This window comes from Equus caballus, chromosome 1 (assembly GCF_041296265.1).
Source record: "Equus caballus isolate H_3958 breed thoroughbred chromosome 1, TB-T2T, whole genome shotgun sequence".
Lineage (NCBI taxonomy): Eukaryota > Metazoa > Chordata > Mammalia > Perissodactyla > Equidae > Equus > Equus caballus.
In genome coordinates this window covers 145,899,107-145,924,403 of record NC_091684.1, presented here as the reverse complement: position 1 = coordinate 145,924,403, position 25,297 = coordinate 145,899,107, and the positions used below count along the sequence as shown (strand labels likewise).

The 25,297-nt window shown below is 34.9% G+C and overlaps 1 protein-coding gene across 4 annotated transcripts in view; it reads right to left on the bottom strand.

The window, feature by feature from the left end:
- ADAM10 (ADAM metallopeptidase domain 10) overlaps nucleotides 1-25,297 on the bottom strand; it is a 115,683-nt gene that overhangs the window by 33,675 nt on the left and 56,711 nt on the right. For all 4 annotated transcript variants that reach the window (XM_023616648.2, XM_070235892.1, XM_023616656.2 and 1 more), the window contains 4 exons: nucleotides 18,892-18,992; nucleotides 7,463-7,612; nucleotides 4,955-5,047; nucleotides 1,840-2,023 (listed from right to left, as the gene is read on the bottom strand). In XM_023616648.2, the coding sequence (XP_023472416.1) occupies nucleotides 1,840-2,023; nucleotides 4,955-5,047; nucleotides 7,463-7,612; nucleotides 18,892-18,992 (528 nt within the window). The remainder of the gene's footprint in view (nucleotides 1-1,839; nucleotides 2,024-4,954; nucleotides 5,048-7,462; nucleotides 7,613-18,891; nucleotides 18,993-25,297) is intronic.

Below are 25,297 nucleotides of genomic sequence, written 5' to 3'. Positions count from 1 at the left end.
AACATTTTGTGAACGATCTTCTTTAGAGACAAAAATATTAACATGGTGGTTCTCAAACTTTAGTGTGCATCAGACTCACCTGGAGGGCTTCTTCAACCAAGACTGTTGGGCCCCACGCCAGGAGTCTCCGATTTAGTAGACCTGGGTGGGGCCCATAATTTGCACTTCTAACAAGTTCCCAGGTGACACTGATGCCCCAGTCCATGGAGCACACTTTGAGAACCACATATTAATTGCAGTATACAAAGAAAAATCAAATGAATCCCTGAGTTTTTACAGTACTTACTAATGAATAATGAGGAGAGATCATAAATTTTGTGACAAAATCATCCAACTAACTATTCAAGGAAGGGAAAAGAAATTTCAGAATATAGAAGTAATAAAACGTGAAGTATCATAGGAAAGAGTGAGCTGTACAATCTGCTGACAACAGAAGACAAAACCAGCATAGATTATCATATCCCAAAATACTGCACTATGACATATGCAGCCCATGACATAAACTTGTAGCTTAATGACATGAAATTGAGTACACTTTAAAACATGGAAGAAAAACAAAAGCTGCTTTTGGAAATCATAAAAAGGATATTCAACGCTGGCTTAAAAAAAGAGCAAGAAATATAGAAGTGAAAACATAGTACTAAAGATGTTAAAATATGCATAACAAATCAAAGAATAAACTAATAAGATTAGGAATAGAAAACCCCATCTTACCCTTAATAAAGCAGAAATTGACTGTTTTAAAAAGACAGAAAAGATGTATCACAAGTAAGAGAAATTAATGGCTATAGCTCAGAAGATGACAGACTACTGATCAAACTCAATATGGCAAAATTTATACTCACAGAATCTGGGATTCTTTCAACTCATCTTTCCATTAGTAAATTTGTATTTCTCGATTCTAGGCTACTGAACTTCCTATCCTGTAAACCACAGACCCTCGCCCCACTGCAACGGCAAGGGGATTACCCTATCCCAACTTTCTGAACGACAGCAGCTTTCACAGCTAAAGCAGAGACCGAGCAGAGTGCAGGCCCAGCTGGTGAGGCCAGTGGAGCTGTGGGTACTGGGGCCTGCTGCCTATATCTCTTTACAGGCAACACTTCTCTTTTGTTAAAGTAAAAGCTAGAAATAAAATAATAATAAAGGCAGGCTTTCTTTTCTTTCTACCTGCTGCTTCTGCTCAGGGTGTCTCTGCTCTTTATCTCACTGCACAACAAGAGCAAGGACATAGTTTTCTCCTTTCGACTCTAAGACCCTCTTTTTCCAAAAAATAATAATAATTAATTAATGAAAAACATTACCTTTTGTGGAAAAAATTAATATTCTGCTTTTGGTTTCAGAAGTAAGTACCACTTTTTCCCATAAAATTATTTATTTCAGGGGCCGGCGCAGTGGTTGAGTGTGCACGTTCAGATCCCGGGTGCGGACATGGCACCACTTGACAAAAGCCATGCGGTGGTAGGCGTCCCACATATTAAATAGTAGAGGAAGATGGGCATGGATGTTAGCTCAGGGCCAGTCTTCCTCAGCAAAAAAAGGAGGATTGGCGGCAGTTAGCTCAGGGCTAATCTTCCTCAAACAAAAAATAATTATTTATTTCAGCTATTCAATGTACCAAATGTCAGGATATCTTCCTATTAGTACTCATTTCAAAATAAAAAGGTGCTTCATCTATTTTTCCATTTACATTATGCTTATGAATCTTACTTAACACAAGTTGTATAAATTAAGATATTGTCCAGGTATCACTTTCTCCTAAACTCTGTAAAATTCTATCTGCCCTGAAAATTGCTTTTTGTTTCAAGTATTAAGTCAAGATATAGTTAGATAAACTACCTGAAGGTGCTCCAACCCAAGCCAGACCAAGAACGCCATCATCAAAATCTCGGTCTGTGAAGACATAGGCCAAACAGTAGTCATCATGATTCTGCTCAGAATTCAATTCCAGAAACTTCTCCACACCAATATTTGGAAAACGGAAGGGATTTGTAGGGTCTTTCTCATCAGCAGTTGTGTTGATCTAAAATCCAAAACAATGATTTAAATAAGCAGTTAATGTTAGCAGAGGCTAGTGTAAGTCTCTGCTCACCTCCTTCTGAATCTGCCTGGAAGATATGCTTGGGGCCCACGGGAAATCAGGCCTGAATTAAGGCTTCTAAGGTTGTTCCCACTGCCCCCGACCCTGAGTTCCTCATTAAAGCCAAAAAGAAAGAAAGGAAAAAGAAAGGCAGGGTAGGGGAATTAAAACTGAATATGTTAAATTTCTGAGCAAGTATTCACCAGATTCCTGAACAGTGAACACTTGGGACGGAAAAACAAGTTCTGCTCACAAAACTTCTAACAAAGGGAGTATAGTTTCTCAAATTTAATCACCTGAGCAAGTCTCCTTTAGTGCTAATCTCCTACATATGGTGACAAGTATAAGGATATAAAACCCTATATTTTAGCTAATTACTACAACATAAAATAAATATCGAACCCAAGACTGCCAATTCAGCAGACAAATCATTTTCTCAGTTCTCCTTGCCTGGAGAGTTGTATGAGTCAAGCCCAACTAACAGCGAGTTCAATTTTTTTCCCTGAATGTGGACAAGAATTTTATTCTTTTTTTTAATGCCAATTTGTTTCTCTTACTATTTCAAGCTGAGTTCTTCCAGAATGTTTCTTTTGACACTTAGCTACTATACTCTTGGTGCAGGTTCCTCCTTCACAATCTGAATAATAATCAATTCTGATACCAAACTAAACAAAAGCTTTCATTTATTAGCCCTGCTTCCTTTCAGAGACCCCTACCTGTCCTAGAACAATGTTAATTTCCCCAACTCAGAGGATTACATACAAGACCGCTGATAGAGAATAAAAAGGGATACAGATGAAAGTAAACTTTTTTAGAAGGCACCCCTCAGTCTATTGAAAATGTCAGTAGTAAGGGGAGGATATAACAGTTGATAAAATGAGAACTACTGGTCTTTTTAGGATCCATACCCTTCAGTAAAACGAAGGGGCGTAAGAGCAGGATGGCAAAAACACCACTAAAGGCAATTGCCTAAGGATAGATTTCAGAACATCTGGTTTATCCCTTAACAATTAACCAAAAACAATCAGTTATGGTCATCTAACACAAAAAAATCCAAAAGCAAGCACGTTATGTATTTTAAATAGCCCATGCTTAGAGATATGCTGTAGATGGCTTTTTCCACTAAACATAGAAGCAAAATTCTCTGATATTTCTGTAACACTGGCTACAAATAAAAATTGCATCTAAATTTTAGTTACCTATATTAGAAATGAGATGATTAATATTTAAATACTTGCTGATATAAATTTCAAATTATTTAAGGGGTCACAGAAAATCTTCAACAGATGAGATTTAAGCTTAAATTTTAATCTCACTTAATGGCCTGAAAACAACCAATTGTCACATTACCCACTTATATACATGCATTTCTTCACAATGCAAATTACTCAAAAAAATGTGCTTTACTAAAATTTGTTCAAGTGTTCTCTACTTTGCACCACTTTGCATTTTATTGCCGTGCCTACTAAACAGCAATACTATTTACAGCACTTATCACTTTTACTTACTCATTTAAAGGTTTTTATTGCTCTCAAAATACATGAAAGCAACTGATGATGAACAGTTCTTATATTGTGTATCTACAAACAATATTCCACCTTAAAACAATCCAATTTAATATTTAATCATACACGTCTAGAAGTAAAGACCACCTTCAGCTATGTTATTTAATATATTACATGTATGGACTAAAATTACAATCCAGTCAACTATATTTTTAAGAAAATAAGGGCACAAATATAAAGAAACCTTGTGGCAAATTCTTTTGTAAAATGATGATTTTTTTAAAATTCAGATTGTTTATCTGGTTTATAAATTCAGATTCTTAAGAGCTACACACATTGAAAGAATTCACATTTAAAAAATTTTTGAAATAATAGCCAAATTTTGTTAGTAACCGAATATTTACTTATTTACAATTTATAACATTAAAACTAATAATCAGGGGCCAGCCCCGTGGCCGAGTGGTTAAGTTTGCACGCCCCGCTTCGGCAGCTCGGGGTTTCATCGGTTCGGATCCTGGAGGCAGACATGGCGCCGCTCATCGGGCCATGGTGAGGTGGCGTCCCACATGCCACAACCAGAAGGACCTACAACTAGAATATGCAATTATATGCAACTATGTACCAGGGGTCTTTGGGGAGAAGAAGGAAAAAAAAAAAAAGATTGGCAACTGATGTTAGCTCAGGTGCCAATAAAAAAAGAAAAAAACAAAACAAAAAACTAATAATCAGTGGCTCTGGATCAGCACTACTCACAATGTGCTCTGCAGTTCTTTGGAGTCTCAGTTAATGCTAATGTAAAAAGGTTTCAAGGTCAAATTAGTTTAGAAAAATATGGGTTTCTTCCCTGAAGGACTAACTTGATATACGTTAGTGTGCACTGTGAATTTTCAAGAAGAGGGTATAGTATTAAGTGATTTTCCAACTTGCAATTTTATTTAACCACTATATCTATTCTTCCCTTCCTTGGAGCACCAAATGGGACACACTCTGAAATATATTGTGTAAAGCAAATCTTAAGAAACTGGGGAATGCTATCAGGAAAAAAAGGTCAGGTTTTGTATCTATAGTTATCAAGAAGATAGGGCTTAGGAACAGGTACACTAATCAGACAGATAGAAAACAGTACTACTGTACCTCTTTTGCAGTCCAGATTAAAGCCCCATAGATTTCATTCTTACATCATAAACCCAGGCATCCCCTCTGTGTTTGTGTGTGTGTAAAAGCCAAGAGCAAAGATAAACGGCATCGGCAAATACAATTTAAACTATTTAATGCATAAAGCTGAAGTAAAAAGCAGCATTTTTCTTTTTGTAAACACAGTCCTTATTGTTTCTCTTTTTTAATGTTCTTAGCTATTCAAATTCCTTACTCTTATGCGTTTCACCATGAAACTGATGTTACGGATTCCGGAGAAGTCTGTGGTCTGGTAAATTGTATCAATCGCTTTAACATGACTGGATATCTATAGATTAAAAAAAAGAAAAGAATTTTAGAGAAAGTGTTGAAATGTGAAAAAGATTGTGAATTTCCATTACCCAAATCAAGAATTATTCAGTGTTCCACTAAATTCAAATTTTAAAATGTCTACATCATATATTGGATGAAAGGATGAAAAAGATTAGTGAGCTGGAGCTGAGATGGGAGATTCTGTGCCTTTTCCAGACTCTTCTCTGGCCAAAAACAAACATGCAGTCTTGCTTCAGCCATATAAAACTCTCTTTCCTCAATCCATCCTACAATGTCACACCTCCATGCCTTTCCACATGCTGTTTCCTTATGCCTAGAGTAATTAGTCTTTCTATTGCTGCACTGCTGTACATTCTGTGAGTTTTGTTCACCACTTCCTACATACTAGGCACTGTTTTAGGTGTGGGGATATAGTGGTGAACAAAACAGAGAAGTTCCCTATAAATTTACAGAGACTTATTCTAGAGGGGGAGAAAGTAATACAAACATACAGAAGATACATTCAGATTTTGCTAAATTCTAGGAGGAGATTAACATGGTGACAGAGCACAAAAAGATTCTCTGTTTACCTAACTGACTCCCAACTAAACTCTCTGGCTTCTAAACCTCCCTGTATACAACCTTGCCATTTTCATGTACAAAAAGCACTCTTGCTACCATTTATGTGAAAACATGCATATATACTTTTAACATTATTTTCAAAGAAATTATATAAATATAAGGTAGTCAAATAGAAGCATTAACAATAATAATTTTAAAAGTAGCCCAGGTTGCCAAACATTGAAAAAAGGAAGTCATAACAGCGCTGACAAGGTCCATTATAAATTCATGCTGTCTAACTTCAGCCTGGCCCAGCAATTCCTTATCCAATTCTCACCATTCTACTCTATTACCAACAATGGTGGTTCAAACATCTCTCCACAGATGATTATACTTCCCACTTTACTAAGAGTTCATCTTGACTTTCCTCTGTTTTCACCTTCAAATATTTCTACTTTTATCCATTTCGACCTTCCTCAAAGGGTGACTCTTCCTTTAAGGGTAACTTTTCTTTATTCATAACCCCAGTCCTTACTGGATCTTTAAGAACATTGTTTCACATCCATTTTTCTTTCTCTTATATTTTACATTTCTTCTCTCCTGGATCATTTTCCTCTCTCTACCAACTTCTCATGTATTCTCTATCCCCCCTTCGCCCCCAAATAGTCCATATTATTTCTAAGCCACCCTATTTTTTTCTATTTTTCACATTTCTTGAAACCCTCACTGCTTCTGCCAATCCATTCCTTACTATTCAGTGTTTTCCCCGGTACAACTCTATTGAGAAGCTTGCTTAAAGCTCATGAATAATCTTCTAGTAACTAAAAATCAACTACCTTTTGTAGTCATTCTTTTTTTCAGCATTACTGAGGCGTAATAGGCAAAATTTTAAGATATTTAAAGTGTACATCATGATGATTTAATATACGTACACACTGTGAGTAGATTCCTCCCATCGAGTTAACTTATACATGGTAGTCATTCTCTTTGGTATCTCTGCAATATGACACTATTAGCTATGCATTTTGTTTTGAAACTTAGTTTCTTCCTTGGCTAATCCTATTTAATCTTCTACCTCTTTAACTAGTATGTTTTAGCCCATAGCTTCTCTTCCTCATCTGATTCATTATACACAGATATTATGTTTCAATTTCTTCCCTTTTGATTTCATTCTCTCCTCTTATTTTAATGATCTCGTTTGTACCCTTAAATTTGATGTAGAAAGCTCAAGGCTAACCTCTCGTTCCAGTTCTACATTTTCATTATCCTAAGGGAATGACCATGTAACTTTTAAACATGTCTAAAATTAAGATCATCAGCATCACCAAAATGAGTTCACCACTTATACTAGGGGCACTGCCATCTTCTCAGACTCAAAATGCACTCATCAAACTCTCACTGAGTACGTTCAACATGCAGGACAGTTTGAAGGGTATCTCCAAAAAAAATTTATACTTCAGTAAGGGATGAAAAGACAAAAATGCAAATAATAATGTAACTTACAAAGTGCTAAGTACAATGGGAATACAGAGTAGAAATTAAATACTTCTTGTTGGAAGGATTCCTCTATCCTTCCCTCCTTTAAGACCACAAAGGAAAATTCGGCCCTCTTTTCAAAGCTAAGCTCCAGTGTCATCATCTCCTTCATGCAGTCATTTTCTTAGACCTCTCTTTTGAATGACACTAAAATATCCTAACTGGTCTTTCAGTTATCTGTGTACCAATTGTACATATTTTATAATATCACAATTGAAAATACATACTCTATTTTTCCAAAATGAGATATGCACTAACTTTAATTTTTAGAGGAAAATACAGGCACAATGAAACACTATGAGAACTCCAAAAATAGTAGCAAAATTATAAATACCTGGGCAATCACAGCTTCTCGTGTTCCATAATATTTAAAGAACAGATGATCAGTCTGAATATAAAGCTGACAAGTATTTTTTTCAGCTGAAGTTGTACGTTTTTTCCTCAGGAGTTCTGGACCATTAACAGCATGTCCTCCTTGAGGTGTCTATGTCAAAAAGAGAGTCATTTCTGATCATTAGCATGCTTTGCCATTATAACTTTATATAGTTAAGAATAGACATCTTAAACAATTTTATATTCTGCTTTATTATATAACACCATAGGTGTTTCCCCAAGCCATTAAAAATTCTTCATGAACATCACTTTGTCTCATAACACTCTACTGTATAGATATTATTTATTCATGCAATTCTTTCACTTTTAAAAATTTTCAAAACATACTGTCTAATATGTAATCATTTAAATATAAAAGTCTTATAGTAGTTTATAATACTTTGATATCTTCTATCTTACCTCTAATACCCAATCTATCACCCAGCCCTGTCAAATTTGTCTCCTACATACCTAGGAAATCTGCCCGTTATGTCTGGCTCCATCACATTAGCCCAAGCTACCATCACTTATTACCCAGCGTCCTACAATAAGAGTGATGTAATCTATCCATATCCACTACTGGCCTTCAATCTATTCTGTATACTGTAACTTTTCAAAATGCAAATGTGAAAGCACTACCCACCTGCAAAATATATTTTAGTGACTTCTATTGCTATAAGGATAATGCCCTAAATCCTTTATATGCACTACCAAATAGCATTGCAGACTCTACTTACCTGTCCAGTTTCTTCCCACTCTATATCGCTTCAGACAGATGCTACTACATAACACAACTCTAGCTCTCCGTGCTATAGCTACACAGCCCTTCTCTCCAATCCTCCAACACACCGTCTGTCTCCTGCCAGTCTTTGCACATGCTAATGCTGCCTCTCCTCATCTAGTTAACTTCTTCCTTCAGACTTAGTGAAGGTCAATTCATCCATTCTACCTCACAGAACCATGTATGCATGTCCCTTATACGGTGCAACTTTCAGTTTATTGTGTGGTTATTTGTTTAATTTCTGTCCCCAGCCCACCATCATTACTTCAACCACTAGAATATGAGTTCCACAAAATAAATACTACCTTTGCATTTGCTTCTCACTATATTGCTACCACCTAACAGACTTAGCAGGCAAACAGTAGACATTCAATAAGTATTTGTTTAAAGAATTACCACTGCTCTTGAATCCAAGCACTTAAACATTTGTTGACATCTAAAAGCACCATTTTAAGTGAATTTTGATGACACAGTAATAGAGAATTCAAATTAAATTAATTAGAATGTAAGCCACAATTCCAAATTTACACTCACATTTTATACTTTCCTTCTCCCTTGACAACTCCATGTTTGACTGTTCTCTTAGTTACTGTCTTCATTTTACTTTTATCTATTTTCACTGAGTACATCATTCTAGGATGGCAGTTACGCTGTTTCAGCACATTCCATTGTCTTCTGGTTTCAACTGTTTCCAATGAGAAATGAGCTGTCATTTTCATTGTTGCTTCTTTGAAGGTGACTGGATTTTTTTTATTGGTTGCTTTTAAGAGCATATCTTTTTCTTTTTAAACTTTTCTAATGATGTGCTAGGGTGTTATTTTCATTGTAAAGCATTGATCCTGCTCTAATTGCAGGGCTTACTGAATTTGTTGTTTGATATCCTCTGTCATGTTTGGAAAATTCTCAGCCATTATCTGTCCCTATCTTACTCTTACTTTTTCTCCTTGTGAGATATCAATTATACACATGTTAGACCTTTTTAATGTATCACTTATACTCTTTTCTGTATTTTCTATCTTTTTTTCTCATAGTGGTTCTTTCCATTTTCTTATGACGTACCATCTAGATCTAAATCCACCAAATTCTTAATTTCTATTGTTGTATTTTTCAACTCTGGGATTTCCATTAGGTTCTTTTGTTTATTTTCAATTTTCTGTTGAAATTTTAAACTTCATCTTTATGTACAGGCACACCTCAGAGATACTATGGATTCAGTTCCAGACCACCACAATAAAGCAAATATCACAATGAAACGAGTCACACCAATTTTTTGGTTTCCCAGTGCATATAAAAGTTACGTTTATACTATACTGTAGTCTATTAAGTGTGCAATAGCATTATATCTAAAATTTAAAAATACTTTATTACTAAAAAATTCTAACCATCAGCAAATCATAATCTTTCTGCTGGCGGAGGGTCTTGTAAAAAAAAATGCAGTATCTATGAAGCACAACAAAGCAAAGTGCAATAAACAAGGTATGCCTATCCCTGAACATATTAAAGTCTGTATCTGCGTCTGCGTCTGATCATTTCATTATTCAGATACCTTTAGGTTATTTACATGTCTCACACCCCAGCTAGACCGTAAGCTCTTTGAGGGTGTATACTCTGTGTCATTTATTTTTGTATCATTGATGTTTGCTAATTAAGTTTTTTCCTCTTCTACCATCATGTTGTCTTGTTTGTTCATATGCTGATTATTTTGAACTGAGTGTCAGAAAATGTATGTGGAAAGCCATAGATACAATTTGAAGCTTCAGGTGATGATATCTTTCTCAAGAGAAGATTTATTTTTGTTTCTGGCAAGCAGTCAGGCTTGGTGACCTAGTAATCATGGATTACCTTAATCCAATCAGAGATTAAGAAAACGTGATATAAAACTTTAGTCCCTGAAGGGGAGGCAGGACACTTCTCTGATTCACCCTTACTCCTAGGGAGTAGCAGCCCTTCAAGGTCTCAACCTAAAGCCACACTGTGAAGGCCCTAAAGAGTGTAACCTGAGGAAATCTACTCATCTTCTCAGTCTCTCTCAGCTACCTCCTTGGGTCCTACAAGATACAGCTGAAGAAGAGGTAGCCCCAAATGCCAGGCTCATCTTTCTAGGTGTCCTCTTTTTTCCTAAGAACTGGCCCCATACTTCCTCACAGCTTTGTTATCCCTCCAATGCCTTCAAATACGCACAAGCACACACATGCAGACACACAAATAAATATAAACATATATATTTTTTAAATATTTATATTTTGAGGCCAGGCTGATTTTTATTAGTTATTCTAAACAGGAGAAGAACTACTTCTCTATTTCTTGAAAACAATTCTTTGTCAATTTTATGTACTGTGAATATTGTCTCAAAAGTTTATAACTGTCTTCACTTACAGGTGTCTTTTATTCTTAATTTTCATATAGTGAAACATATCAATGTTTTTTATAGTCAAAGATTTTATGCCTTATTCAAAGTGTTTTCTACCTCAAAATCCAAAATATTTCTATTTTTGTGTGTGTGTGAGGAAGATTGTCCCTGAGCTAATATCTGTGACAATTCTTCTTCTATTTTGTATGTGGGACACTGCCACAGCATGGCTTGACAAGCAGTACATAGGTCCGTGCCCAGGATCTGAACCCACCAACTATGGGCCACTGAGGCAGAGTGTACAAACTTAACTACTAAGCTACCAGGCCGGACCCCTCAAAATCCAAAATGCTTTTGCTTTTTTTTGAGGAAGATTAGCCCTGAGGTAACGTCTGCCGACAATCCTCCTCTTTTTGCTGAAGAAGACTAGCCCTGAGCTAACATCCATGCCCATCTTCCTCTACTTTATTTGTGGGACGCCTGCCACAGCATGACTTGCCAAGCAGTGCCATGTCTGCACCTGGTTTCCAAAGCAGCGAACCCCGGGCCACTGAAGCAGAACATGCGCACTTAACTGCTAGGCCACCGGGCTGGCCCCCAAAATGCTTTTAAATATCTTCTTTTGTCAAGTTATCTTTTCAAGTGCTTTGTCCTTTTGTGTGTGTGTGTGTGGTGAGGAAGATTGGCCCTGAGCTAACATCTGTGCCAATCTTCCTCTATTTCGTATTTGGGACACTGCCACAGCATGGCTTGATGAGCAATGTGTAGGTCCATGCCCAGGATCAAAACTTGTGAATGCTGGGCCACCAAAGCAGAACATGCAAACTTAACCACTACACCACCTGGCCAGCTCCCCACTTTTTAAATGAGGTTTGTGCATTTCTTAAAAAATTGAGTTATAAGAGTTCTTTGTATATTCTGGAGAAGCCTTTTGTCAGATAGATGTATTGCTGACATTTTCTCACAGTCTATGGCTTCTTTTTACATTTTCATAACTGTTTTTTGAGAAGTTTTTAATTTCAACAAAGTCCAGTTTATAAATTTCCTTGTAGGGTATTTTTGTGTCCTAAGACAGTGGTGCTATCCCAAAGTCACAAAAATTTCTCCTACTTTTTTTCTAGAAATCTAAGTTTTAGCTTTAAAAGCATGTAGATTTATTATCCATTTTGAGTTAATTTTTGTATAAAGTATAAGTGTGTAAGTTGAGCTTCAATTTTTTTTTCATATGGATATCCAACTGTTCCAGTAACATTTGTCAGACTGCTCTTTCCTCCTTTAAATTATCTTGGGACTTTTGCAAAAATCAACTGTGCATATGGACTTTCTATTCTATTCCATTGATCTATATGTCCATCCTTAGGTCAACACTATCTTGCTTGCTGTAGCTTTATAGGAAGTCTTAAAATCAGGTAGTATAAATCCTCTAGCTTTGTTCTTTTTTTGAAAATTATTTTGGCTATCCTAGGTCCTTTATATTTCAGTTACAACTTTTAGAATCAGTCTGCCAATTACTAGATAAATCTTCACTGGGATTTTTGACAGAGATTGCACTAAATCTACAAAACAATTTAGGGAGAAGTGACATATTAACATTGGGTCTTCCAAACAATGAACAGAGTAAATTTCTCCTATTTCTCCATTTATTTAGATACTTAAAGTTTTCTTCACAATGTTTTATAGCTTTCATGTATATGTCTTATACATATTTTGTTAAATTTATTCTAAGTATTGTATATTCTTGATGTTATTTTTAGATGATTTTTTTTTATATTTCATTTTCTAAATGTTCAACACTAGTATATAGAATACAATTTGATTTTTGCATGCTGACTTTGTATCCTATGTCCTTGGTAACTTTATCTATTAACTTTGTAACTTTTCCTAGATTCCTTAGGATTTTCCAAGCATACTCTCATGTCACTACAAATAAACACAGTTTAACTATTTCCTTTATAATCTATATGTCTTTCATTTCTTTTTCGTGCCTTATTATGCTGACTAGACTTTGAGTACAGTGCTGAACAAAAGTGAAAATGGCATCCTTGTTTGTTCCTGGTCTCAGTAGAAAAGAATTTAGTCTTTCACTGTTAACTATGACGTTAGCTGTAAGTTTTTGTAGAAGGCCTTATCAGTCTGAGGACGTTTCCTTCTATTTTCAGTTTGCCAAGTGTTGGGTGTTGAAACTTGACAAATGCCTTTTTACTAATCTATTGAGGTTCATCATAGGAGTTTCCTCCTATATTAATATGGAGGATTATATTGATTGATTTTTCTAATGTTAATGAGTCTTACATTTCTGGCATTTGACCATTATGTATCTTATTTTATATATTGCTGAGTGTGAATTGCTAATATTTTGTTTAAGAAATTTTGCATCTATATTCATGAGGGATACTGGCCAGTAGTTTAGTTTTCTTGTAATGTCTTTGTCTGGTGTGGGTACCAAGGTAATGTTAACCTGATAAAATGTGTTAAGAAGTTGTCTCTTCTATTTTCTTCAGGACTTTCTGTAAGACTGGTACTATTTCTTTCTTAAATATTTAGAATTCAACACTAAAACTATATCTGGGCTTGAAGATTTCCTTGGTGGAAAATTATTAAGTATCAATTGAATCTTCTCCAGTCAGACACACACACACACACACACACACACACACACACACCATTCTATTTTCGTTTTTCTTAATTTGTGTTTTTAAAGGAATTTGTCCCCTATATTGGCTGACAAACTTGTTGGCTCAGTGTGTTCAAAATAAGCACTTAAACCACTTTCTGTAGTAATAGCCCTCTTTTATTTCTGATATTGTTAATTTGTGTTTTTCCTTTATTTCTCGATCAGTCTAGCTAGAAGTTTATCAATTATATTAATATTTTCTACTGATTTTCTCCTCTTGTTTTTACTTCATTGATATTTACTCTTACCTGTTGCTATATTTCTTCTTCTTACTTAGGGTTTAATTTACACTTCTTGTCTAGCTTTTTAAGATGGATGCTTATACGACTGATTTCTAGGTCTTTCTTCTTTTCTAATATGATCATTTAAAACTTTAAATTCTCTTATAAGCACTGCTTTAGCTGACTCTCACAGATTTTACTATTTCGTGTTTTTGTTATTGTTAAGTTCAAAATGGTTTTGAATTGCAGTATTTCAAAGTGTTGTAATTTAATTTCAAAATACTTGGGGATTTTCCAGATTTTTTGTTACTGATTTCTAATTTAATTCCCTTGAGACCTAAGAACTTATTCTTTGTAATTTCTACCCTTTTCAACTTATTGAGACTTGTTTTATGGCCTAGCATACATTAGCAAATGTTCCACATGCACTTGAAAAGAACATGTGTTCTGCTGTTGTTGAGTGGAGACTTTTACAAATGTCAATTAGGTCAGGTTGTTCGATAGAGGTGTTCAAGTGTCCTATATCTTTACTGATTTTCTGTCTACTTACTCTATTAATCTATTAACTTGTCTACTCAGAAACGAGTGTGACTTCCAGCTATAATATGTAGATTTTTCCATTTCTCCTTTCAGTTTTGTCAATTTTTCCTTAATAGACTTCCTAACTCTATTATTAACTGCATTAACATTTAGGATTATTTCTCCTTGATAAAGTGACATTTTTATCATGAAATGTCCCTCTTTGTCTATGGTAATATTCCGTGAACAGAAATATATTGTTTGATATTAATATCGTCACCACAACATTCTTATGATTAGTGCTTGTATGATACATGCTTCGCCATCCTCTTAAACTTCTGTCTTTACATTTAAATTGCATTTCTTTTAGACGGATTTGATCTTGCTTTTACAATCATTCTGACCAGCTCAGCCTTTAAAATTAACATGTTTGGTCCATCTATATTTAATATAATCATTGAAATGATTAAATTTAAACTTGCCATCTTGGTATTTATTTTCTATCTGTCCCAACTGTACTTTGTTCCTTTTTTTCCTTTTTCTACCTTCTTTTGGACTGACTATTTTAATTTACCTTTGATTTCCTTTATTGACCTGTTAACTACACCTACTTTATTTTTTTCAGTTGTTGCTCCATGGCAGGAGACATTTCTGCAAAGATCTTCTTAAAAGGCTTGATAACAAATATTTAGAATTTCGGGCCACAGTGTGTCTGTTACAACTACTCAATTCTACCAATGTAGTGCAAAAACAGCCATAGACAATGTGCCTATGAATGGGCATGGTTGTGTTCCAATACAACTTTACATAAACACAGTTTGCGGAGCTTTGCACTAGGCTTTACAATATCCAACTTTTACAAAGCAAGGTCTACCTGCCAAAATTATATCGCTTCATGTATACTGTAAGAAACTCACAAGAATATACTTCATTGTTCCTTCTCGGATCTTTTGTGCTATTGTCATGAATTTTGATTCTTTGTATATTAGAAATTAATTTTACATTGCTATTAAGTAATTATCTCAAAGAAATTTTTAAAATGAGAAACAAGTCTTTTATATTTACTATTTTATGCTCTTCATTTCTTCATATAGATCTGAGTTTCCATCTGGTATCCTTTTTCTACCTGACGAATTTCCTTTAATAATTCTTGCAGTGTAGATCTGCTAGAGACATATTCTCTCAGCTTTTGTTTGTCTAAAAAAGATCTTTAATTTGCCCTCATTTTTGAAAATTATTTTCACGGAAGACAGAATCCTCGTTTGACGATTTTTCTTTTAACACTTTGAAGATGTCATCCTACACATCTTCAGTTTGCACTGTGTGATAACAAGGCAGTAATTATTCTTTTTTTTCTCTTTTTTAAAAATTTTTCTCCCCAAAGCCCCAGTACATAGTTGTATATCCCAGCTGTAGATCCTTCTAGTTCTTCTATGTGGGATGCTGCCTCAGCACAGCTTGACAAGTGGTGCTAGGTCCACACCCAGGATCCAAACCGATGAACCCCAGTCCGCCAAAGTGGGAGTGCGTGAACTTAACCACTACACACCAGGCCAGCCCCAGCAGTTATTCTTATATTTGTTCCCCTGTAAATAAATGTGTCTTCTTTTCTCCCGCTGCTTTTATGATTTTCTCATTTTAAGTAGTTTTCAATAATTTGATTATAATATGCCATGGTATGGTTTTCTTTGTTTATCCTGCCTGGATTTCACTGAGCTTCCTGGACCATGGATTAAAATTTTTCTTCATACATGAAAATTTTGGAGGCATTAATTTTTCAAATATTTTTCCTGCATCCCTCCCCACTGGACTCCAATTATTTTCCTCTCTGTGCTTAGATCTGGATAGCTTCTATTGTTTTATTGTCCTTTATTCAAGTTTACTCATGTTGTCTTCTGCAGTAACTAACTTGCTCTTAAGCCTATCCATTAAATTTTTCAACTCAGAAAATGTAACTTTCAGTTCTGTAAGTTACATTTGGTTCTTTATTATAAATTCTATTCTCTCCTCTTTGTTTTCATGTTTTTCTGCAATTCTTTGAACATATTCATAATAGTTGTTTTAAAGTCCTTGCGTACTAACGCTTAAAATTTCTGGTTCTATTTCTACCTGGGTGATTTTTCTCCTGATCATGGATCACATTTTTCAGTTCCTTCTCATCTAGTAATGTTTTCTGAATGCTGGGCACTGTTAATGTTACACTGTTGAATATCTGCATTCTGTGTCCTTTAACAAGTATTACTGAGCTTTGTTCTGAGAGGCAGTTAATTAACTTGAAAGTTACCTTGATCTTTTTGAAGTCTGGTTTTCCAGCTTAGTTAGAGTAGGTCTACAGTAGCCTTTACACTAGGCTTTACTCTTGGGATCCCTACTAAGTACAATTTCTGATAGTTGTTCAGTTCATAAATTTCTCTGTAGTTTTTCTTCCTCTGGTAGTTTTCTCACAGAATTTCACCCTGTGCATGCTCAGCTTAGTATTTAGCTAAGACTTAAGGTGACCCTTGTGCAAATATCTGGAGTTTTTTCTCACTGTAGCTCTTTCCTCTCAGGTACTCCACCCGTAAGTCCAGATACCTCAGCATTCCTGAACTTTGACCTGTCGCTTCAACTCAGTAAGTCTGCTGTGTACTACTTGCTCTTCTTGAGATCCTGTTCCTTGTGCCATATCTGAAATTTTACCTCCAGTCAAAAAGTCAGGGAAATCACAAAGACACTTATTTCTCCTCTCTCAAGGATCTCAGTCCTGCACTGCCTGTTGTCCAATGTTTGAGAACAACTGTTTCATATATTTTGTTCAATTTTTTAGTCATTTTTGCAGGAGAGCTAGTTGTATACCATTTACTCCATCACATCCACTTACTCTTTCTACTAACAATTTCAAAGTTTTCGTTTTAGACATTTAATACTTTAATCGATCTTAAGTTTTGTTTTGTTTTAAATATAGTATGAGATGGAGATCCAAGTTCATCTTTTTCCAAATGGATATTTTTTCTGACTCCATTTATTCAAGGGGCTCATTTTGAGATTCCAACTCTACCACATAACCAAGTTTCATACATGTTTGGATCTGTTCCTGAGCCCTCAATTTTATTCCTCTGGTCAATTTGTTCATCCCTATGCTAATATCAAACACTCAATTACTATGTAAGTCTTAATATCTCCTAGAGTAAATCCCTCTTTCCTGCTCACCACCTTTAGATGTACCCTACTTCTTCTTAGCCTTTACTTTTCCATATAACATTTTAGACCCATCAAGTGTTGTAAATAACCTTGTTGTAATTCGTATTGAAATTGCATTGAATCTACAAATCAGTATGAGGAAAACTGATATTTTTATGATATTAGAGATCATTTTCCATTAACATGGTATATCTCTCCATTTATTTAAAATCAACCTTCCTTAACATTTCTTATAAAGTTTTATAACTTTCCTTATATAGGCCTCATAATTCTTTGTTACATCTATCCTTTGATAGATGATATTCTTGATACTCTTATAAATGATATTCCCCTTTTCATTACATTTCTGGTAGTCCACTGATGGGCATAAAGAAATACAACCTAGTTTTGTATATTAATGGTATATCTAGCTACTGTTAAACTCTATTATATCTAGCAATATGTAGTCTCATCCTCTCTACCCACACTGTTGATACCTTAGTACAAGCCATTACCACTTCTCAACTGATTAACTGCAACAATTTCTAATTAGTCTCCCAGTCTCTAGTCTTGCACCCACCCTGGAGTTAAAAACTGTTTATGGCTTTGCTCTCTCTCGCCTTTGTATATACTGTTCCTCCTGTCTTTCTAACGAATTATTCATGGCCAACCTAACTCCTCCTTATTCTTTTAGTTTATGATTATTTTCCTCAAATACTTCCCAGGCTAGGTTAATTACTCTTCTTATGTATAGAGTATTACCCTATGCCTAACCCTCTTCTATTTCTTACTATCCTCAATTGTTTCTCTGTGTCTCCAATTAATTATAAACTTTTTGAGGACAAGTTTTCATCTTAATCTCCACATATTCCCAGAACCTACCAGTCTCTGACATACAGCAGAAAATCAATACATAACTGTTGAATGGATGCAAGAATAAAATCTCACTTATATTTGAAAGATCCACCGATATAGAACCGTTTATGCCATGCTGCACATCAAAAAACAGACAAATCTGCATTTGTGACTGAAGAAACTCAAGAAACATTACTCCATCCTACTACTTTTAGAAAGGATGTCCAAAATACATGATAAATGATTTATCATAAAAATAAACTTTCTTCATTTTAAATTTGTGTTTTGAATAACCATAGACCTATGTTCTATGATTAAAGAAAAAGGAGGTCAAAAAAGAATAAAAGAACAATAGTAAAATAGTAAAAAATCTTAAAATTAAAATACCAAAAGTAGTGTGATTTTTATTAGAGTAACTAACCACCTTGGCTTGCTTAGGGACACATGACTTGCAGTTTTAAACTGCGGAAGTACCAGGCAAACCAGGAGAAGTTAGTCACTCTAATTTCCATACTAATAGAAATGCTTACATTTATACAAAATACAAGTTCAGACTGATTGTTTTTTAAATTTTACAGTAACACTTGTAAAACTATATTTTGGACACATAATTAATGTTTTTTCAGTCACACAGATTTGTATTCAAATCTGAGCACCGCATCTTTATTATAGGCAAGTTACCTGGCCTCTCTGAACATTAAAAAAATATATAAATATTTCCCCACAGTAGGATAAATCTTACAGAAATTCTAGAACATACATTTATAATGCAGGAACACATGCCCAAGTTCACATTCATTTCTTAAATGCAAGCTAGTATTAAAATTCTTACCTGTGTTACTTCTTCTACACCAGTCATCTGGTACTTCCTCATCCTTTCGAATACTGTATGATCTGCACAGCCCCCCTGTGGACCATATTTATGGGGATAGTCTAAAACACAAAGAAGAAATGTCATTACTGTTTCATGTTTAGATATTACAAATTATCTTATAAATGAAAAATTAACTATCATAATTAATGAAAGCCATAAATGCTTATTGAGCACCTATGGGAAAGGCATAATGTGAGGTATTCTAATTTTACAACCTGGCAGATTCCTAAGTTCTCCCTTAATAACACATAGGCAGTCTCTAGATTTTTGACATATAGACGATTTGTGAATTCTAAAAAAAGACAATAATCATTCTTTATTCTAGGCTTAACTTTCCTACTTCGGATACACAGAGCATCATAACATGGCAATTTACTTCATTTTGTAATTTATAATATCCCCTTCAAACACATTACATTTCTTATGCCGCAAATGTTCAAAGCCACCTCAATCTGAACTACAGTTAAGCTAATATAATATTTGGCTTGAATTCCTTCAATGAATACCAATGGGCCTCAAGCAAAAGTGACCTAGAAACATGCTCCATGGTATAGTAAAAGCAGATAGAGTTTAAATTTATTCAGTGTATAATTCAAGTGAATGCTTTATAAACCAATAACTATTTTAACATCATTTTTCCCCTTATAATGAAACAGTGATTAATTTATCCTTAACTAAATTGGTTTCACTTCCAGATAGCTGTTCAATTTAGTTTAATTATTTAAAAGTTTATTCCACTCTCTCAAAGTTCACATACCTCTCCCTTGTTAGGGTCCTCTCTATTTCATGAACATATTCTATAATTCAATCTAGTAACCATAATTAAGAGAACTGTCAAAATAAAATACTAATACATGGGCAAGAGGGGAAGAACTGAAAATTCCTTAAGTAGTTTATTGATGTAATACACAGAATCCTAGTAAGAACACCGCAGGGAGTTTCTCAAGAAAATCTAGAACCTAAAGTGGACACTAGTCACCTACTTCATAGGAAATATGAATTAAATACAACAATACAAATCTAAACCGGCAGGTAGGAAGTACGGGTTATGGACAATCTACCTACATTGACATAACAGCTCTGATTTAAAATTTAAATTAGTTTTTATCAGAGCTCAAGAGTACAACAGCTGTAAAATTCTAATGAACAAATGTGAAAGAAATGATAGACTTAGAAGTTACCATTTTACAACCACTCCACATGTATAAATTGACTTATGCAAGGATCATCATGTGTGCGAAAACCATTGGGTGAAAGATGTGAGCTAAGAGAATACTCACAATCTCTAAAAGTATCACCCCAAGGATTACCTACTAATTTCAAAGGGAAAAGTTATCTTTACACTAAAGACATACAGTGATTAGCACTTTATTCACCAAGTGATCAAACCAAGCATAACCAATAGTAGGACAACCTGATATTATGTGCCTCCTGTTTTAATGCAGTAAGAAAAACCTGGCTTTACCTATGCAATATTCTTGCCAAACATATTAACTGAATTTAATAACAAACAATCAGACACACCAATAATGTGAAACATTCTATAAGCCACTGACCTACACTTGTGAAAAAAATGCAACGTCATTAAAAAACAGAAAAAGTCAAGAACTGGGGGTGGGAGACCCTGGTAGTTATTAGGATAATAAAAAGACATAATAGACAAATGCCAAAAATATATTTTTAGGACAACTGGAGAAATTTTATTACAGACTATATAGCAAGTGACATCACTGAACCATGTTCATGTTTTTAGGGGTGAAACACTATTATAGTTATTTAGAAAAATGTACATATTCTTAGGAGATGTGTGCTTCTTAAGTATTTAGCAGTGAGGTTCATGATGTCTGCAACCTACTTTCAAACGGTGCCCCAAAAAGATGTACTGGGGGGGATGTGCAAAATGTTAAAAAATGGCAAGTCTAGGCAAAGGATACATGTGTTCATTGTATAATTCTTTCAATGTCTTTTAAGTTTGAAATTTTCACAATAAAATTAGGACTAAAAGATTGCAATATTGGCAGAACAAGTTCAAATTATTTCAAAATGGAAAGCTAACACAACTAAAGTGTTGAATGAGAAAAAAACCAAAATACTTATTATTTTATTGTTTCAAAGGCTGGCTTTGGGAAAGTGAAAATACAATACCATCCAACATATATTTAATAAGAATCTACCACAAGAGCTGGAAAGTTTTACAGTGTAATATGTCAAAATTTTCAATTCTCACCATTTAGTAGATTTAGGGTATTACCACCACAATGCCTTCTTTTGCTACTGTAATTTTATCTCAAAAATGTCCTTTAATGAACGCTGCCCATATTCTTACTGGAACTGAGCTTGCCTAGATCACCAGCTAAAGAAGTTCCTCACACCAAGAACACTCATTTCAATAAACAAAGAAAAAAATGTACAGACTCATAGACAAGTATACACACACACTTAAGTTCCTTATTCAGTTAACAAACTTTAGATCTTTTAGAATTTTGCTACTTGTTTTAATTATTATATAAAGCCAAGTTCATAGTTTGATATTATTTATACATCCAAACATTTTGTGCTATTTTACCCTAACACCAAGATAGCCCAGTCTCCAGCAATAAAACTGTGGCCTGATTCTTTGGCTAGTTTTCCCTTAAATCATAGATAAGAAAACGGTTTATCTATTTTTTACCAGATAACAATATGAATGAGAATTTCTTGTGCTGACCCTGGTAGCAACTAGGCAGATAAGTAAAAGAAGATCTCAGAGTACTAATATACAAAATATTTTGCCATAGAAAATGGATGTTGGGGCCAGCCCGATGGTGTAGTGGTTAAGTTCACACACTATGCTTTAGTGGCTAGGGGTTCACAGGTTTGGATCCCAGGTGTGGACCTACACACCACTCATCAAGCCATGCTGTGGCAGCATCCCACATACAAAATAGAGGGAGACTGGCAGAGATGTTGGCTCAGGGACAATCTTCCTCAGCAAAAAGAGGAAGACTGGCAACAGACATAGCTCAAGGCCAATCTTCCCCACCAAAAGAAACAAAAAGAAAAGAAAATGGATAAGACTAAATATATTTTCAAAAGCTTATTTTAATTTCTCTTCCAACGTGATAAGCAACTTATGGTTCAATTAGTATGTCATGCTCTTATTTTTCCTTTATGGATCAGTTTGTGGCAACAATTTTTATTTGTTTATTAAGACAATATTCAAATTAATAAGAATCTGTTTTACCATTTACCTTAGGTTCATGTAACTTCAGCGAAATAAGCATATTTAACAACATTTGATGAAATTCTTATGAGTTGAATTAGACATCTCCCAATACACAGTAAAAAAAGAGCTATTTTAAACTATAGTTCTAATTTATCATGAAGTTTCTTTTTTTTTTTAAAGATTGGCCCTGAGCTAACATCTGTTGTCAATCTTCCTCTTTTCTTTTTCTTCTCCCTAAAACCTCCCAGTGCATAGTTGTATATTCTATTTGTAGGTCCTTCTAGTTCTGCTATGTGGGATGCTGCCTCAGCATGGCTTAATGAGCGGTGCTAGGTCTGTACCCAGGATCCAAACCAGTGAAACCCTGGGCCACCGAGATGGCGTGCACAAGTTTAACCACTCGGCCACAGGGCTAGCCCCATCATGAAGTTTCTTAAAACCATCTTAATAACCCCCGTACCCAAACTGCTGTTTCTCACACACAGACATGAGTACAGACACAAGAGTGTGGACACTGATGACCCCACTCCCAAATAAAAAACTATTTCTCTTAACTTTCAAAAGAAAGGCCCTGTGATTAAATCATTACAGCCAGTTTTCAGATGAACTTCCCCTAAATGTCTCCCATACCTGGTCTCCCTAACCCATATGCATCACTATATAGTACATCAATCACTTAACCAGTAAAAAGAAAGTTTTTAAATGTTCAAAGATTTTATTTGAAAAAACAATTTTACGATTGGCACAGTGTGGCAATCACTGACCAAACAAATTCCTATTTGTACACTATCCTGTGTACAAATCTGGACTAAATCTCGCAGCCTCCCTTCCAAGTTGGGTGTGGCCAGTAATCGAGTTCTAATTGAAGGAATGGAAGCAGTAGGAAAGTGCACTAGCCAGGATCCTCCCTGCTCTCCTCCCCTTCTGAATGGCTGGTAGGAGACAAGCTGGGAACAGCAAAACAGTATAGGCACAAAACAAGGTAGTGTGGATTCCTGAACCACTTATTGAAGAAACGCTGCCTAATGAGGAATTCTCACATTAAACTGTTACACTAGGGAGAACCGAGCTTTTAGTGTATTTTGTCACTGAATTTGGGGGCTGTTTGGTACTGCAGTTAGCATTACCTTAATAAAGGGTGAAAGTTTTTGTCAAGGAGAATAGAAGATCTCATTTTATATCTGCCTTCCACTGGCATTTGGCAAATTTTTCCTATCACAGACAATACCAAAATAATCTTGGTCTGGCATATCAGAAATTCTTTAGCAGTGTTAGTATTTATTGTCGTTTTCTGAATGTTTTCATTTATAACTAGTTTTCACTCATCCCAAAATACAACTTCTGCCAGAAGATCATTCATATAGTTAAGTTGAAGGTTGATACTCACAGTACAGTAATAACTACATTTTTTAACTAAAGACAGACCGCTTGTAGACTCTATAATACCCAGACTAAATATATTGCCTGCTTAGAGAAATAAGTGCTATCATCATTTTTCAAACAGTTTTTCAAAAGAGGGCTTATTCAATGCAAGATTTTCAGTTTCAGAAAGCAAAAAACTGTGAGGCTCATTAGCAATCTAGTTATAAGTCCACCAGATAATGAATATATCAAAACAACATTTTTGTTTCCATATATAATTTAGTTCAACTAATATACTTCAAGATAATGTCAGTTGATATGTCTGATTTTATTCAAATTTGAGAAATAACAAATATCATAATCAGATCATGATAGAAATTATGATTTACCTTCATTCAAAGCATACTGTGAAATATATTTTGAATCTGCTCTTACACAGGCACAAAAGAGCTACCACAAAGTATTTCTGGAATAGAGAATTTTATAGCTTCCAAACACTTGAACAATTTCATGTGCACAGCATCTAACTCAACATCTTACTAAATTCAGGAACAGAACCAAAAATCCCCATCTTAAACAACTGTAACATCATTTTCTTTAATGTAATGATAAGAAAAGCCGAAGGAAAATATACATGTCCTATTTATATAATCAGCAATCCCTATCATACAGTATCTCAATAAAATATAAATAATTTTCAGATAGTGATAATACTAAATACATTGACACTCTGTGTCATCAATACGTTGGCACTGATGCTGGACATTTAAACATTAAGATCAAGGTAATCAAACAAGTACTATCTAATGGATATCTAATCTACTCGATAAAATATATAAAGTTGATAACGTGCTCAGCTTCAGCAGCCCAGGTTCAGTTCCCAGGCGCAGACCTACACCACTCATCAGTGGCCATGCTATGGGGGCGGCTCACGTACAAAAAGAGGAAGAGTGCAGCATTGGTAGTATAGTGGTGAACATAGTTGTCTTCCAAAAAGAGGAAGATTGGCAACAGATGTTAGCTCAGGACAAATCTTCCTCAGTAAAGACAGACAGACAGACAGACACACACACACACACATTTGCCTTATAGTCCCTTGCCACCCGTCTCCCAACTCTCAACCAAATCCTGTTTGAATTCAACTCTCTACCTACACCCCTGCAGCTGAGAAAAACTCCTGAGGCTGGAAAAAAACTGATAACTATGATTATTCTCACTCAAAAATCATAATCTGTAACCTCAAGCAGCTCATTTATGTGGCCTGGTAATGATACCATATTTCCAGAATCTGTTCTCAATCCTGTCTACGTAGTTAACTACAGGCAGCCATCGCTTTGCCACATTAGTACGGGGAACAAAACTGGCCATGCAAGCTGAAATCATGCAAAGTGCTCTTAATTATCAATGAGGAAAACTACAACTGTTCCATGATCTTTAAATTTTTTTGTCAAAATGGTAAAACTTTCATCATTATTTATAAATGTATAGGGGAATGAAAAATAATAAAACTATTATTTACTTAGTACACTGTAAGTTAAAACATTAGAAACATCAAGAATTAGAATATTTAAAAAGAAAATTCAGAGTGTTTTATTTCTTTCTAAATTGTATTTTAAATGTCATCAAAGATACACATTCTTTTTGAAAACTTGATATTTAGGGTAAAAAAATATTTCCAAAGCAACAAAACAGTATTTATATATGCTTCAAACTCTGTCAGCACAAAACTCTCCCAATAGAAAAAAGGGGATCAAGTATAAAATTTTTCCTATATACTTTCAAAACTTCTAAAAGAGC